This window comes from Phaethon aethereus, assembly GCF_964289735.1.
Source record: "Phaethon aethereus genome assembly, chromosome: 13".
In the NCBI taxonomy this organism is placed as follows: domain Eukaryota; kingdom Metazoa; phylum Chordata; class Aves; order Phaethontiformes; family Phaethontidae; genus Phaethon; species Phaethon aethereus.
Window position 1 is genome coordinate 16,932,172 of NC_138589.1, and position 14,481 is coordinate 16,946,652.

General features: G+C 43.5%; 1 protein-coding gene across 1 annotated transcript in view; it reads right to left on the minus strand.

Annotated features, from left to right (window-relative positions):
* Window positions 1-11,614: 11,614 nt before the first annotated feature.
* Window positions 11,615-14,481, minus strand: part of MAF (MAF bZIP transcription factor) — a gene marked incomplete at its 3' end in the record, with an annotated part of 13,024 nt that continues 10,157 nt past the window's right edge. Inside the window, exon 2 of the mRNA XM_082005705.1 lies at window positions 11,615-11,648. Coding sequence (XP_081861831.1) covers window positions 11,615-11,648 — 34 coding nt within the window. The remainder of the gene's footprint in view (window positions 11,649-14,481) is intronic.

Sequence of the window (14,481 nt, forward strand, 5' to 3'; positions counted from 1 at the left end):
CTTCTGCTGCTATACCTCTGATTTGAGCCAATGGCTCAGCAAGGTCATCTCATTTTACTTCCTCCATAATTGAGCTCTGCAAATATTTCTCAACGAGATCTTCCTTTGGAGCTAGAAAAGACTTAGGCTAAAATGACTACTTGACTTGTTAGCTGTTTACAGTTTCATTGTGTACCCAAAGTCTGCACGAGTGAGGTGGCAGCGTGTGCCACTGCGACCCTGTTAGCACCTTTCTACACAGGGTTTGGTTAAAACTTAAATCAGGGAGCCAAAATCTTGCAAAACTTAAAACCACCTCCAGGAGATGCTCCCTGGTATTCTGCCGTGCTGATTAATCCCACTGGGGGGCAATTTGTACCAGCACGTCCGAGAACAGAAGTTCTCGGGGAATATTTTCTTGTGAGTAAATACTTTTCTTTTGCTCCAGGACATCTCCCCACCAACCTCCTAAGCAAGACACTGGAAGACAATGAGAAAAGCAGAATTAGCAGGCTGTTTCCCCTCATTTTTTCCAAGGAGCAAAGCAAATCTTCATTGAAAGATCACCACTGTCTTTTCCAACTTTTAAAAAAGCAGCTTAGGGCCAATAGCAAAGCCCAGGTCTGTGCAGACGGCTGAAAAATCCTCTTTGGTCCACCTTCCTCTGTGGCATTTTGGGGGAAACCTCCTTCTGCCACAAAGGAAAAGCTGGATCTACCCAAACCTATGTCAAAGCTGGAAGGTTTTGAAACACGGGAGCCAACCAGCAACACCAGCGGAGGGAAAGGCAGCGTACAGGCGGCTGTGGCTGCTCGGCTGCTGCTCAAATTAACGAAAGTCGTGTGACAAAATCTGCGGGTAGCACCTTGAAGGTACACCCCAAGGTGGTACCTGCAACCACAGAGGCTGCGTCCTGTCTCCCATTCTTACTTTTGTATATAAAACTATAAAATATTAACACATGTTTCCTAGGGCCTGACAGTGAGCTCTGGCTGTATGTTGCACTACAATATTCCTGTTACCAGGGTAAATTCGTGGGAAGACTGCAGTTCACACACACACAGGTAAAGAAATGCTCCCTGCCCTCCATCCCACCGAAGAAAAATTATCAAGTACGAATTACATTAGTCCCCTTTCAGACATTGTAAAGCCTCCAGGCAGCATCCTCACAGCCCTTTTCAACCCAGGTAGATTGAATTCCAGCAAGTTTACTGTGTGAGGACTCTTCAGACTAGCTATTAAATAACAAAGTCATGACCATAACCTACGAAGAAAGACTGAAAAACCTGGAGTTGTTTAGTCTGGAGGAAAGGAGGGTGCAGCAAGTCATAACAACAGCCTTCAAATATGCCAAGGGTGAGTGCAAAGAGGAAAGGAACGGGCTGTCCTGGGTGACCGCGGCGGCCAGGACACGGCGTCAGGGGTCTGCGCCGCGGCTTAGACAAGGAGAGACGCTGTTGAGAAGGGCTGGCGGTGAAGGTCTGCAGGGGAGGCTCCAGGGAGGTGTCACAGTCTCCACGGGGGGCTTTAATGACAGGTTATGCAAATATCTGTCAGCCATAACCTAAGCCTGCCTGACCCTGCCTCGTGGCGCAGGGACGGACTACGTCCCCTCCCGAGATTTCTTGTAACCCCATTTCGTTTATGATTTTGGAAGGCCTGTCCCCCAAGGGTAATTCTCCTCACTGCCCAAGCTTTTCCCTTGTCTATTCCGTGCTGGAACATCAGTTCTTCCCACCGCCCCATCGCTTGATTCGGGATGTGCTCACGTACACGAAAAGGCTGGTGTCTGCAGGGCAGCCGGGCTGTGGCGTGGGTTACACCGCTCAGATCCGTCCCCTAATTCTTATGGAAATAAGTAAATGAATGGGAGGGTGGTTGGTGTAAGAATGTAAGAATTCGGGCCAAAGTTTGAGGATTGCTTTGAGACGAATTGTGCTAAAAAAACGTAAATAATTCTAAAATTTTGTGTGGATTTGCCTGGCATCTTCAAGGGTACGTGGCTTCGTGCTGTTTGAGGGAAAGTCTGAATAGGACATGCTGCTCAGCTCCCTTGCACGCCAGTGGGGGGGACAGGGTGGGCATGGGATGGGGCAGCAGCGTTGCCCACCCGTCTGCCTCCCCTGTCCCCTCCCCACGGCTGGGACTGCTATGGATATGGTCTTTGCCCCACACCGACACTGCTGCCACCGCAGCAGGGCTTCCGTCCACGGGCAGGGCTCCTGCGCACCACAGAAATAAAACCGGGCTGCGGTGTTGGATGACACCGACACTTCGCTTCCCTGCTGGAGCTGCCAGGGCCTCCCACGCCTGGTGGTCCCTTGCACGGACACCTCTGCGCAGGAAATGCAGCAAAGCCACAGCACCCAAGTGCCCTCGGTGCAAAATCAAGCACAGACACATCACGGTGTGATGGAAAGGACGTGGTTTTTACCACCTTTTTCTTTCTCTTGCTAACTGTAACTATCCTGCATCCAGGTCCTTTAACTGCTCGCCCCCTGAGCTGTGCAGACGCGTGAGGACGTGATGCTGGGCGCATCCCTGCGACCGTTTGGGAAAATGTGGGACTGCCCCGCAGAAGCCACAGGGATCCCGTTGCTGCCAAAAAATCTGACTTGAAAGGTCAGCTCCTAAATCTACTTAAGTCTGCAAAACCCCCCAAAACCAGAAAGCCGGGACACCGAGTCGGGGTGTGCTGCCAAGGGGAAGTGAGCCTCCAGATGCGCAACAGTGGCAGCGCACCCTCCGACGTGCCGAGCTCGCTATGGGGCTGCTGGCGGTCACTTCTCGCTTTCTTGAGTTAGATTCCATTTTAAAATGCATAAAGCTTCAGTAACTGCAAAAAAAAATCCCCTGAAGAAAAATGTAAACATAGAGTGAAAAAAAGTGAACCAATGCCTCTTCTACTTTAGCCTCCCCAATTTAATTACTTGCAAACTTTTTCCTGCCATATATGCTATGGCAACCCACAATCTAAACCTGTTCAGAGCATTCTCTCACCAAACTAGAGGATTAATTTTGCAAATGAAATTAGCTTTCTTGATTGCAAACTGGAAAACTAAAATTAATATATAAAATTAATATAAATATAAAAACTAAAATTAGTAATAAATTGTAAGAAATGCTTAAATGGATGATATGTCAATAAATAAGCCTTGCACTTAATCTGAAAACCATTAGGCAGTTGGAGTGATGACTGATTTAACACACTACCCATTTAGTTTACCTGTGATAACGTGTTATTTAAAGTCAAGACTCTATATTAAGTTCAATCTGGACTAAAACCTTTATTTGGAAATAATTGCAAAACTTGAGGGGGTTTTCTCCTTTTCTTTTTAAAAAAAGATTTAATTAAAAACACAAGATGAAATAAATATTTTTTAGGCAACCAGCAACAAAATGGGAAAATACCATGTGTTCGGAGTTTTAGTGCCCTCTGAGTGCTGGAATTTATTTGCAGCAAGCAGAAAATAGACAGCAAGCATAAAAATTCAGCAGATTCCCGCTAGTAAAATTATTTATCAAGCTAACAAGGGAGGAACCCTTCTAGTAGCAACAAGCCAGCAAGGAAAAGACGTGCCTTTATATTTTACCTTTGGGTTAGCACACTAGTAAAAATGCCAACTGACAAGCACTTCACATAAACATTTCTTTCTAAATGAGCTGCCTTGTTAGAAAAAAAATCTAAGCAAAGAAGCGCTACAGTCAACAGACAGAAAAACCCAGGATGAATACCACATTGCTCCATATTACAGGAAAATATAAATAAAGACATAAAAATAATGTTGATGCATAAATGACTTTAATAAATTAACACTTCATTTTACATTTAAAATAACTTCTTGGGCTACAGATCTATCTTAGCTTCAATTCTACCAAGAAGAATATATCCCAGTTATCTATTATTTAGATCTTTTTTACCTCTGGAACTAAATGTATACACACACACACACACACACACACAAAAAATGTATGTGTGTATATGCATTCACTGTGCTGTTGTTAGCTGTGCTACTCAAGCCCCATTGCAATATTTATCGTATATTTATTTTACGACTGAAACCCTGAAGTCAGTTTTACAGTTTAGTTTAACGATACCAAACTTTGATTATAAATTATAAGTGGCTTTATTGCAGCCTGAAGAGGCAAAAAAAATTTGGAGACACTCGATTGCCTGATCCCAATTAAATTTTAAAGAAATAGTAAAGCGACACACGTTGGCTGAATAGCTGAGCTCTAAGGAGAGCTGCAAATTACTCCCGTCGGCTGTACAGCAGGGCTATACCCTCCGAGCACTTCTTTGCTAGAATGAACATTTGACAATTGTCAGCAAGCTTTAAAATAAAACCAAACTAAACAAAAGAAAGCAAAAAAATAAAAAATCCCAAGGATCTTTCTCAAGCATTATTATTTTCATTGCAGAAAAAAATAGCTCGTGGGAGGGTAGGGGCCAAAATCAGAGTCAGCATTTCAGCTGATTCTGTAACTCAGGAAGGAAAACCTGCCACAGTTGTTGACAAAGAGGGAAATAAAGGCAAGTTTTACACTAAACTGAGCGGTCAGAGGGATGCACAGGTTCAAGCAGCATTTCTGATTGATCTCAGCCGAATTTCTGGCCACGGTTCTAAGCCAGACCCTGTATGACTCACTCGGAACTCCAAAGGCAGGCAACGAGGATGGGGAAAGGTAGGAAAAAAAACCACCCCAAACAACTAAAAAAAAAAAAAAAAAAAAAAAAAAAAAAAAAGTTATTTGTGAGCTTTTGCTCCCCTCGAAGCGTGGCATTTGTCTCGCCTCTGCAGCAGCTCACAATGCAGGGAGAGAATGCAGCATCTCCCACTCCCTGCGCCAGCGCCCCGGGCTGCTGCTCCAGCCGACCCAGGGCATTTCTGGGGCTGGGGGAGAAAGTCTCCAGCTCTGAAATTCCCACCCAGGGGCCCGATCCTGCATTCTTCTCACACCCAGAGATTCCTGCAAAAACAATGGGAGTTTTGGGCGTGCGGGAAATACCGAAGTGAGCTGGCATTTGTTAACTGCTGATGGATTACATTAATATGAATATTTGTCTGTAGGGGACAAACACTTTTGAGAAGCGAGTGCAACATTATGGGCAAAACATCAGCAATAATAACAAAAAAGGGTAGAAAGAAACATCCTTGATGTAAACCACGAAATAAATAATATATGTCAACTTTTATGTTTGTTGCCTTTGATCTGGGTACAGCTGACATTAAGTCCAGGAACTGATACCTTTTTAGCTGAGAAGACACAAGATGTCAAGTTATATTTTTTGGTGCAAGGCCAGCACGTGAAAACAAAGCTGAAAGAGTTGAAGAAGTGAGCATAACAGAAAACACAGAGATTATCTCTTGTCATTGGGAAAGAACACGATGGGAGTTTCCACGGAAGCTGAGCGGTTAATATAGTGGCCATTCTCCCCTTACCAGAACGGAATTTGGGTCCAGGCGATATGGGAAGAGCACGGGGGGGAAGCGCCGCGGGCAGCACCTCTCCATCACCCCCGCCGTGCTCCTGAGCGGGCAAACAGGAGCAGAATTTGGCCCTCGGTGTCCATGCTGGACCTGAAATTGGGTAAGTAAGTGGGTTGTTCCCATCCACACTTACAGCTGTTCCTGGCTAAAGCCACAGCCAGAAAAATCGCAGGCACGAAGGAGAAATGGCACACGTGATTTGTCCCCTCTTTAAAATGCGTACCCCTCCAGGGAAACAGCCCTTCCCCTGGGAGACCCCAGACACGCTCCCACGCACCCCTCTCCTTTACAGCCTGGCCTCGTGAATCATTTACACAGCTTCACACCCTCTTTCCTTAATTTAGCCTTAATCTGGGTGACTTCGGTGGGCTGCTCTGCGCGCGGGAGGGCTGGGGAGCCCGGCTCTGGGACGGCAATAACCCAGCGCAACAATTTAATTACCTATCACCGCTAACAAAAGCTCTCTTTATTTTGATTAACTTTGAGGGAACAAGGTTCCCCACCATCAGAGTATGTTTGAATAATCACACAATACAGACTAAATGCCTGGAAACACAAAAAGAGGGGGAGTAGGGAGGGAAGAAAGGGAAGATGTAAGCTCAGCCTTACTTCCCAATTTAAACTAGGAATGACCTCGGGTTCAATTTTTCAGAGTATCTCAGATCAATTCAATTCTCACCTCCGCTGCCTACCTGCTAGCAAATGAACGTACTGTGCCTTCCAACAGGCAGAAATGACTAAAAGGAAATCGCATTTAGCCGCATCTGAATAACCATGGTTATTAGATGATGCGTGCTGAGGAAAAATTACCATTTCCCTTCTCCTTCTCCTCCTTGTGATTGTCATTCTCACCTCACTGGTGATTAAGATGTAGGATGCTCTTGCAGATTGTTAATTAGGTGTTAATATCTGCAAGGGGCCACAGCAAGCTCCTACACCTGAGGTCATTTCTCAGAAGTCGGGCTGTCTCCGGTGACAGTACCTGTAATTCCCATAGCTAGCTTGATTCCCACTCAACAGCTGGAGCTAGTGTTTCTTTCATGTCTGGTTTCATTTCCTATCTGAAATTATATGAGTGCTAATATCTTTATTATCTTTCCCGTAGAAGTGCAACGCTGGAGCACGGCACAGCGTGTCGTTCATAGGCTTTCGTATTTATTTTTTTTTTCCCCCACAGCATTTTCAAAACATTTCAAGCAAAAATCTTTACGGTTAGCAAATTTACAGCTGAGGACTCCATTACAGATCGGGCGGCGCAGAAAGTAGGAGGGAAACAATAATAATTTAGGGACGGAAGAAAAGGAAAGCTGCACAACTGCTGAATGATAATGGCTCGAACCCTGGGAAATAAGAGTAATGGCAGGAAGGGCAGGAATTACAAGGACAGCAGGACCTCTGCATGTCTTGTAGGTGCACGAGAGTGATTCCGTACACGTGTGTGTACATATCGGCATTAAGGATACACTGTGTCTGAGAGAGAGAGGGGGCACATAACCGAGCCCTGATTTTGCTTACGCTTTGACCCACTCAAAATCAAGGTAACGCTAAGTTACGTGTAATTCAGAAAATTCCCAGCTCCCGAAGCACCCGGTCTCTGCACTGGTGGCCTGGCGCGCTCAGGAGACTAAATTCTCGTGCCGGCAGAAATGGCGCATGGGACTCGGGCAACACCGACGACCTCTCATCCGAGGGTGCGAACTGAGGTGGGTGGCAGGTACTTCAATACTCCAGCTTTCATTAAAAGCCTTCAAGGAACCTTACAGCTGTTTTTTAACTCCCTCAAAAGCCTAGAAGGTAAGAATTAATTATCTAGGTTTATAACTGAGTAAACCGAGATATAAAGAGATCAAGGGTAACAGACCTTTAGAAGAAACCTAAGATAACAAGTTTAAAGTGCTTCAGTAGTTTGCTGAATCTAGAATCAAATAAATGGGTCAAAGTCTCACAAGTGAGTCAGACTGTACCTCCCAACTCCCGCTTTCTTCACTCTCTAAACATCGGGACTATATGTGGAAGCCTGAGAAGTAATTTTATATGTGGGATGTTAAATCAGTACTTTTCCTGTCTCATCAATCCCCTGTATTTTGGTACAGCGTGAATCATTTGGTAAGTGCCACAAATTAGAAAACCCAGAAGAGACGTTAAAAATATTTCCATTTTTTTTCAGCACTTAATTTAAAATCTTCTATTAGAGCTAAACAACATCAAAAGCCACATCACTGGAAAATATTTTAGAGCTTATTCTAAACGCAGGGAAAACTATTAAATTGACTTTGCTGGGAATTTGGGGGGAGTAAAAGCTGTCACATACGGCATGTACTTTCTCATTGCTCATAAAGACTCAAGATGTTTTCATATTTCAGATTCACAGGAATGAGCTAGAAAGGAGTTTGAGACATAGTGAAGATGTGCTTTTCTTAAATACTAGAGAACATTTTTTTTTTTAACCGATGTAAAATGACCTGCAAATTGTACAAAATATGCTTGGGAAAAGGAAAAGAAGGGAAAGAGGTAACTATCAACTTTTTTATCAAGAATAACATATTACATCCCATTTGAAATAAAATATTCTCATTTAGACTTAATATAGCACATCTGCTTGCAAAATACATACAAGGCTCCCATTGACTGCAGCAGGAAACTTGCCAATAATATTTCATGGAAGTTATCTTGATATCAGCTTTGGAAAATAAAGCCATTTTAGAGGGAGTGCTAACTCAACAATAGGAAGTTAAAAATAACTCACTCATATGCGAAGAAATTTGTTTGTTTTTGCAGTTCTTTGCTTTAATTTTCAATTTTATCAGATGTATGGTCTGAGAATAAAACTTGGGCGATAAGGTCTGGTTTGTGGTGAAGTCGGGCGGTTTGCCGTCACAGGCTGTCGCCATGAAGAGAAGAATGACGTCACGAACAACAGTCTGACTTGATTGCGCATCAAAAATACACGTGAACAGTACGAGGATGCAAAAGGTCTTGCGCAAAACACAAATCTCTCTTAAAAATGCATGTGTGAATGCGGGAATAGCAGTGAAAAGTAGGTAAATGTATACGTTAAGACGCTGTGATTTCCCTTGTGTGAAAAGTCTTAGGGGTAAACTGGAAAAACAGAAAACAAATTTCTGTTTTTTACTGCTCCTTATTTTCCCCTTAGTTTTAGGGCTCATCCATATGGGGAAATTATGCAGTAAACTATACTGCAGTGCTATCCATTCCCCGGGTGGACACTCCTACTCTGGAGTAAGAGTGGATTTTCCCAGGTAATTTATTTTATTTTGAAAGCAGCTCAAGCTATATTGGGCAGGGGGGAGGAAATCCATCCTTCCTCCTGAATAAGAACATCGATCCAGGGAATTCACAGCACAGCTACCGTGGTGTGAGTTCAGATCTTGCTTTTCACTAGGACGACCTCCCCTGTAGACCCTCCCTTTGTAGTGGAAGGGTGGACCCCAGGACTTCAATGGGGATTTTACCAAGGTCTGCAGCGGGGCCAGGAGCCCACCCGGGACCTTTGCTCTCACCTGAGATGGAGGTAGGATGCAGTTTAGATCCCAGGGTCCATCATTGCTGCATCCTGCCCTTGGAGCTCTATAAAAGTCCTTCAGAGCCTCTTTGAAAACTGAAACATTAAATGTTACACACAGTGATTAAAAACACCAGATTTTTTTTCTCACACTTCATTTTTAAGAGGAAGCGTGGCTACAGTTTTTGATGTCAGAACGAAATTCTACTTTCCAACATCATCATGCTGATCGGGAAATAATTAGAGGGATATTTTGATCCTGTTGGTTCCGTGATGTTGGAGGATGGAAAAGCTCTTCTGCACCGAACAAAATACACTGAAGTAGGATAAAATACGCCTGGGGTTATGTATGTCTTGTGAGGGACTTCCACGAGAGCTGCTAGGAGATGGAATAGGCCAAGACACGGCCCTTAGAAGATAAGTTGCCTTGTAAAATACCACAATGTACCCTTGGTGGTATTTTACGGGATAGCAACTAATTTTGTTATTGGTATAACAGCATATATCATAAACACAAATTTTGTCCGGCAGTGCTTACTCTGAAAACTCCCAGCAGTCCCCCCAGGCTCGAGGGCACGGAGCGGCACCGCCGACTGACCGCCACGAACCCTGCTGCCATCTGACCCGCAGGAGACGTCATGGTGAGAACCTCTTAACCAGCAACCACCAAATATTCCAGTCACACTCATAAAGTGAATTGCCTTGAAATGCTAAAAGTACGCCAGAAATAACATAATTCTTTCAAAGGAGTCAAGTTAGTAAGTTAGACCACGGAGACTACTGTCCACCGCTATAAATGTACAGTCTTAAATTCCCCCAACCAAACCACCTCCATGAATATCAAGTAAGCGCGCCTCCAGAGAGCGTGGAGTACTGGAGTTTTCATATCTAAGCTTATTATTCCTAATATCACAGAGACACTTCCCTGAATTGTCCTTCTCCTTCCCAAATTCCCCATCTGACCAGATGTCTTTCTCTCTCTTGCTTTCACCTGTCAATCATGTTCACAGCTGAAATTTGATTTCTCTCCCAACAGTAACCTTAGATGAAATATTACCATAGGGGTCAGAACTCTCTGAACCTTGCCATAAAAGTTCGTTAACTCTTCCAAGACCTGAGAGCTATTTACTTAAAAGTAACGGACTTTGCTGCTGGGGTTTTTTTTTCTGTAATATGTGAAAGCATGACCACAAAATATTGGAAGGAAGGCACAAGGAATTGTCCTGGAGAGCAGCAGGCTAAGCAAGTCCTGAGATCACAAGTGTCCATCAGGAAAAAAGCTTTTTCTTTTTTATTGTGTGGGTAACAAGAATGTATATCACTTATTTATATAAATCTAATAGTCACATATATAAATTACAGGAACCTCAAAAGTTTTCCTATGGGATTATTGAAATTAGAACTGTTACACTAGGAACAAGGTGATGGAACACGTGCTGCACCTTTGCAATGAAAATACGTACTTAATGCATTTACTTCAGCTGAATCACAGCCTGGCTCTCTTCTTGCAAAAAGCATATTGCACTCACAAAAAAACAAGTGGTCTGGTTTCCCTCTCATTTACAGTGGTGAAACACAGGAAAAAAAAATGCATTGCAGGCAAAACCCTACCTGGGGTGTTCCTCGGGGAAGTGAGAAGAGCACCAGGCTCAAAATGAACCTCTTCTGGTCTCCTTGAGGAATCTATTCCTGCAGCCCACACACCAACAAAAACTCCTCTTGGTGTTATTTAACATAGAGTCTAGAGCACTAATTACATCTTCCCCACCCTTACTAATTAAAAAAAAAATATAATAATAATAATGATGATGATACAACCAAGCTTAATTCCACAAGCTAATAAAATACAACTGTTTTACAATAGCACATGACTGTTGATCAAAGCGCAGTAGGCTGTACGGCAGCCTGTACTCTCTTAGCTAAAATAGAAGGTTTCATAACAAAATTCACACAGGAATCTCTGCCATTGCAACCTTGGCACTCATTTAAGCCACTTAGTATTTTTTACAGTCAAGGTCAATAAAAATCAGATTCCGTGGAAAAAATAAAGCGCCTGTTTGAGTCTAGCAGGGGATGGGACTGAAAGTTTAACTCCTACGTTTTCATTTAGCGGCGTATTTTTTAGTCAATGTTGACAGACTGAATGAACAGGAATTTCCAGAGGAAAGCAGTGCTGTGAATTAAACTCTCTTGTAATTTGTAAGGACAGAAGTCGTTTAACGCAGACTCATGATTTTCATCAAGATCTGAGGGAGATCTCCAGCAGACCCATCCTTAATCCCCGTAGCTGATGCCTGAACGCTAGCATTTGAGGAAAAAGAAAGAAAACATTTGCAAAGGAGTCCACATGAGCTGTGGGACACGGAAGGGCTGCCTGGCTGACAAAAGCACAAAGCCCCATCATTGCAAATGGTTCTTGTGGGCACCTGAAGGGCAGCCTCATCCGAAGGGCCAGGAAACTGCACCACAGGCCGTCACCAGCTCCCGGCGCTGGACCGAAAAGCATCATCTTAGCAGCAGAAAACAAAGCAGCAACATTACCACCCCTGCAGAAACGTGTCGAATGGCTAATGAAAACGAACACATACCTTTTTTTTTTGACTTCAGGTAACAGGGATTTTCACATCACCGTTGTAGATGATTCTCTCGGGTACCTAATTTAGTAAATACATTAAAATAAACCATTATTAGAAGGAAATTTTTATACTGTAAAACATGTCTGTCATGCCACTGTGGGTGGTACAGAATAGGACCTTTCCTATTCAAATCCTAAGTTAAATTTAGGAAGTGTCTGGTACTGTTTATTCACTGTGAGTGAGCGAAGCAGAAATGAACACAGTCTGAAGCGAAACGTTGCTAGCTCGCACTCTAGTCTTTACTTCGCATTAATAACAGGAGACTCTTACTGACAAATTACCTTAAAACCATCTATTTTTGCCTCACAAGTGACTATCAGCTTCTAAGACGGTCAGGTCTTAGTTCTTAGAAGAACCTGAAGGTCTTAGAAGGATCTAAGCTACATCTGAGGATGAGGAGAAATAGAGCTTTCTGTATTTCTTTCTTAATGATTGTTATTAGCTGCACTAATGTAATTGGCAAAATAATAATCAATTTTTCTACACACTCCATTATTTTCCAGACAGTAGTTTAATAACAAAAGCAGAGCTGTCATTTCTCCCTGCGGTTACTCACACTGTACACATTCATCCTGTCAACACATATTTAAAATCTAATTGAAAAAAAATTCAACATAGTGTGCATCTTTGTACAATAAGTGAGATAAGTCAGTGAGTCAATCCACGTTTCATAACTATGGATATTTTGTTGTGTCCCTTATAGTTAACTTTCCCTCCCTGACTGTGCCTACACAGGCATATATATATATTTTCTGTAAACCGCCTGCAGGAATGCTTCAGCTCCATCCGTTTATTGTAACAGTACAACATAATCAGAGCAAGGATAAACCCCAGGTCTGATCGGTTTGGATAAAAAAAGAACAAGGCAAGACAAACTATAGGCACTTTTTCAGAATTTTAATTCCAAAACAGCTCTGCAGCTTTGAAAAAAGAAGTCCGCTGCACGTTTGGTGCCAGCTGAATGATCCCTCTCCCACGTCCCACCCAAAGGTGGGACAGGCGCATTGAAATGGTCCCCGCCTGCCGCTGAAAGCAATGTTTCTTTTTTTCTTTTTTTTTTTTTGTTTCTTTTTTTGGGGGGGTTGTGGGTTTTTTTTTGGAGAAAGGGGACGGTGCTTCCTTAAATGCAATACTTGGCACACAGCCTGGGATCTCTTAAAGCAAATGGCTCCCATAGACCTTTGGTGTCATCTTCCTCAAGATGACCTCTGCTTTCATGCCAATCAGTGAATCCATCCTGTTATTAATGCACGGGGCCGGGAGGAATAGGTAGTCCAGCTTCACACCTGAAGAGCATCCAGAAGCGATGTGGTCGGCCTGCTTTTAGCAGCCTCAGCCCTTGGCGAGGCCATCCCTGCTCTAAAACCACAACCATCCAGCCACATCACAGGAGACCTGGAACAGGGTGGCACCAACGCGCTTTCACCGGCCAGACGCATTGATTCATTTAGTGGCTTTATTTAACTATCAGTCTATTAATGAGGAAAGAGTCAAAGAAAGTAAGACAGCGTGAAGGCAGCCAGAGACACTAAGCAGATTTATTAATTTCAGAAGGCTGATCACTTTCCTTCATTGCTGGTGCAAGAGAGTTATACTTCAGTAAGTTTTCTACTCTATACTGTGCTATTTTAAAAGGATTTCACAATAAAGGAAGCTGAAAGACTGTGCACAGTCTGGAGACCGTATCTGGTGTGACATGAATATAGTATTTTAAACAGATTTAATCTTACCGTATTCCCTCCTCTACAATGACTTTGCAAGAGGAAACCCTACGGAAAGGAAAATCTGTTCATCTCACACCACAAAACACTGAATCGCACATTGCAGGCTCCAGCAGCTCTTCCTCCATATCAAAATGCTTTCGTTAGGGAATTTGGAAATGGTTAAGATGGGGGGTGGGGGGGAGAGAAGAAAAAAAAACCTAGGTCTTGTTTGGTTCACTTTTGGGCTCATTTTCATTGTCACTAATGTTTCACTGCACCAGCTCCAAGTGCTTGTGAGAGCAGGGGCCGTTTGCAGTGGAGAGCACCACAGCTTTAGAAGCTGATACCAACAAATAAAATAGATTCTATCCCCATCCCCTTTTGCATCATGACAGACCAAGGTCAAGGCCTTGGCAAGAACGTTTGTTTCAAAACTGGAGAAGTGGGGTTCAGGCTGCAGAAAGTGAATATGTCTGCTTTTGTATAGAAAAGGGCCTTAAGCTTAATCACATACACATTCTGAGATACATCCACGTAGACTTGGGAAACTCAGACTCGGAAAGTGCTGTTCTCTGTCTCTCAGATTATTTAAAAGCCATGAAATGTAAATCCTGCCCCCCGCCCATCTTGCTCCCTGCAGAGATCTCAGGGCCCAATCCAAAATGTCATTTTAAAAGCTCCCTTTGATTGCAGATCAGTCTCTGTGTGAGTGCAGGTGAAAAGAAAAAAGGGAAGGAAAACAAAAAGGAAGGAAAAAGAAAAGGAAGGAAAGGGGAAAAATGAAGAACAAGAAAAGACAAAGGAAGAAAGAGGAAAGGATGAAAAGAGGATAGAAGTGGAGAGGAGGAGGAGGAGGAGGGAAGAGAAGAGAAGAGAAGAGAAGAGAAGAGAAGAGAAGAGAAGAGAAGAGAAGAGAAGAGAAGAGAAGAGAAGAGAAGAGAAGAGAAGAGAAGAGAAGAGAAGAGGAGAGGAGAGGAGAGGAGAGGAGAGGAGAGGAGAGGAGAGGAGAGGAGAGGAGAGGAGAGGAGAGGAGAGGAGAGGAGAGGAGAGGAGAGGAGAGGAGAGGAGAGGAGAGGAGAGGAGAGGAGAGGAGAGGAGAGGAGAGGAGAGGAGAGGAGAGGAGAGGAGAGGAGAGGAGAGGAGAGGAG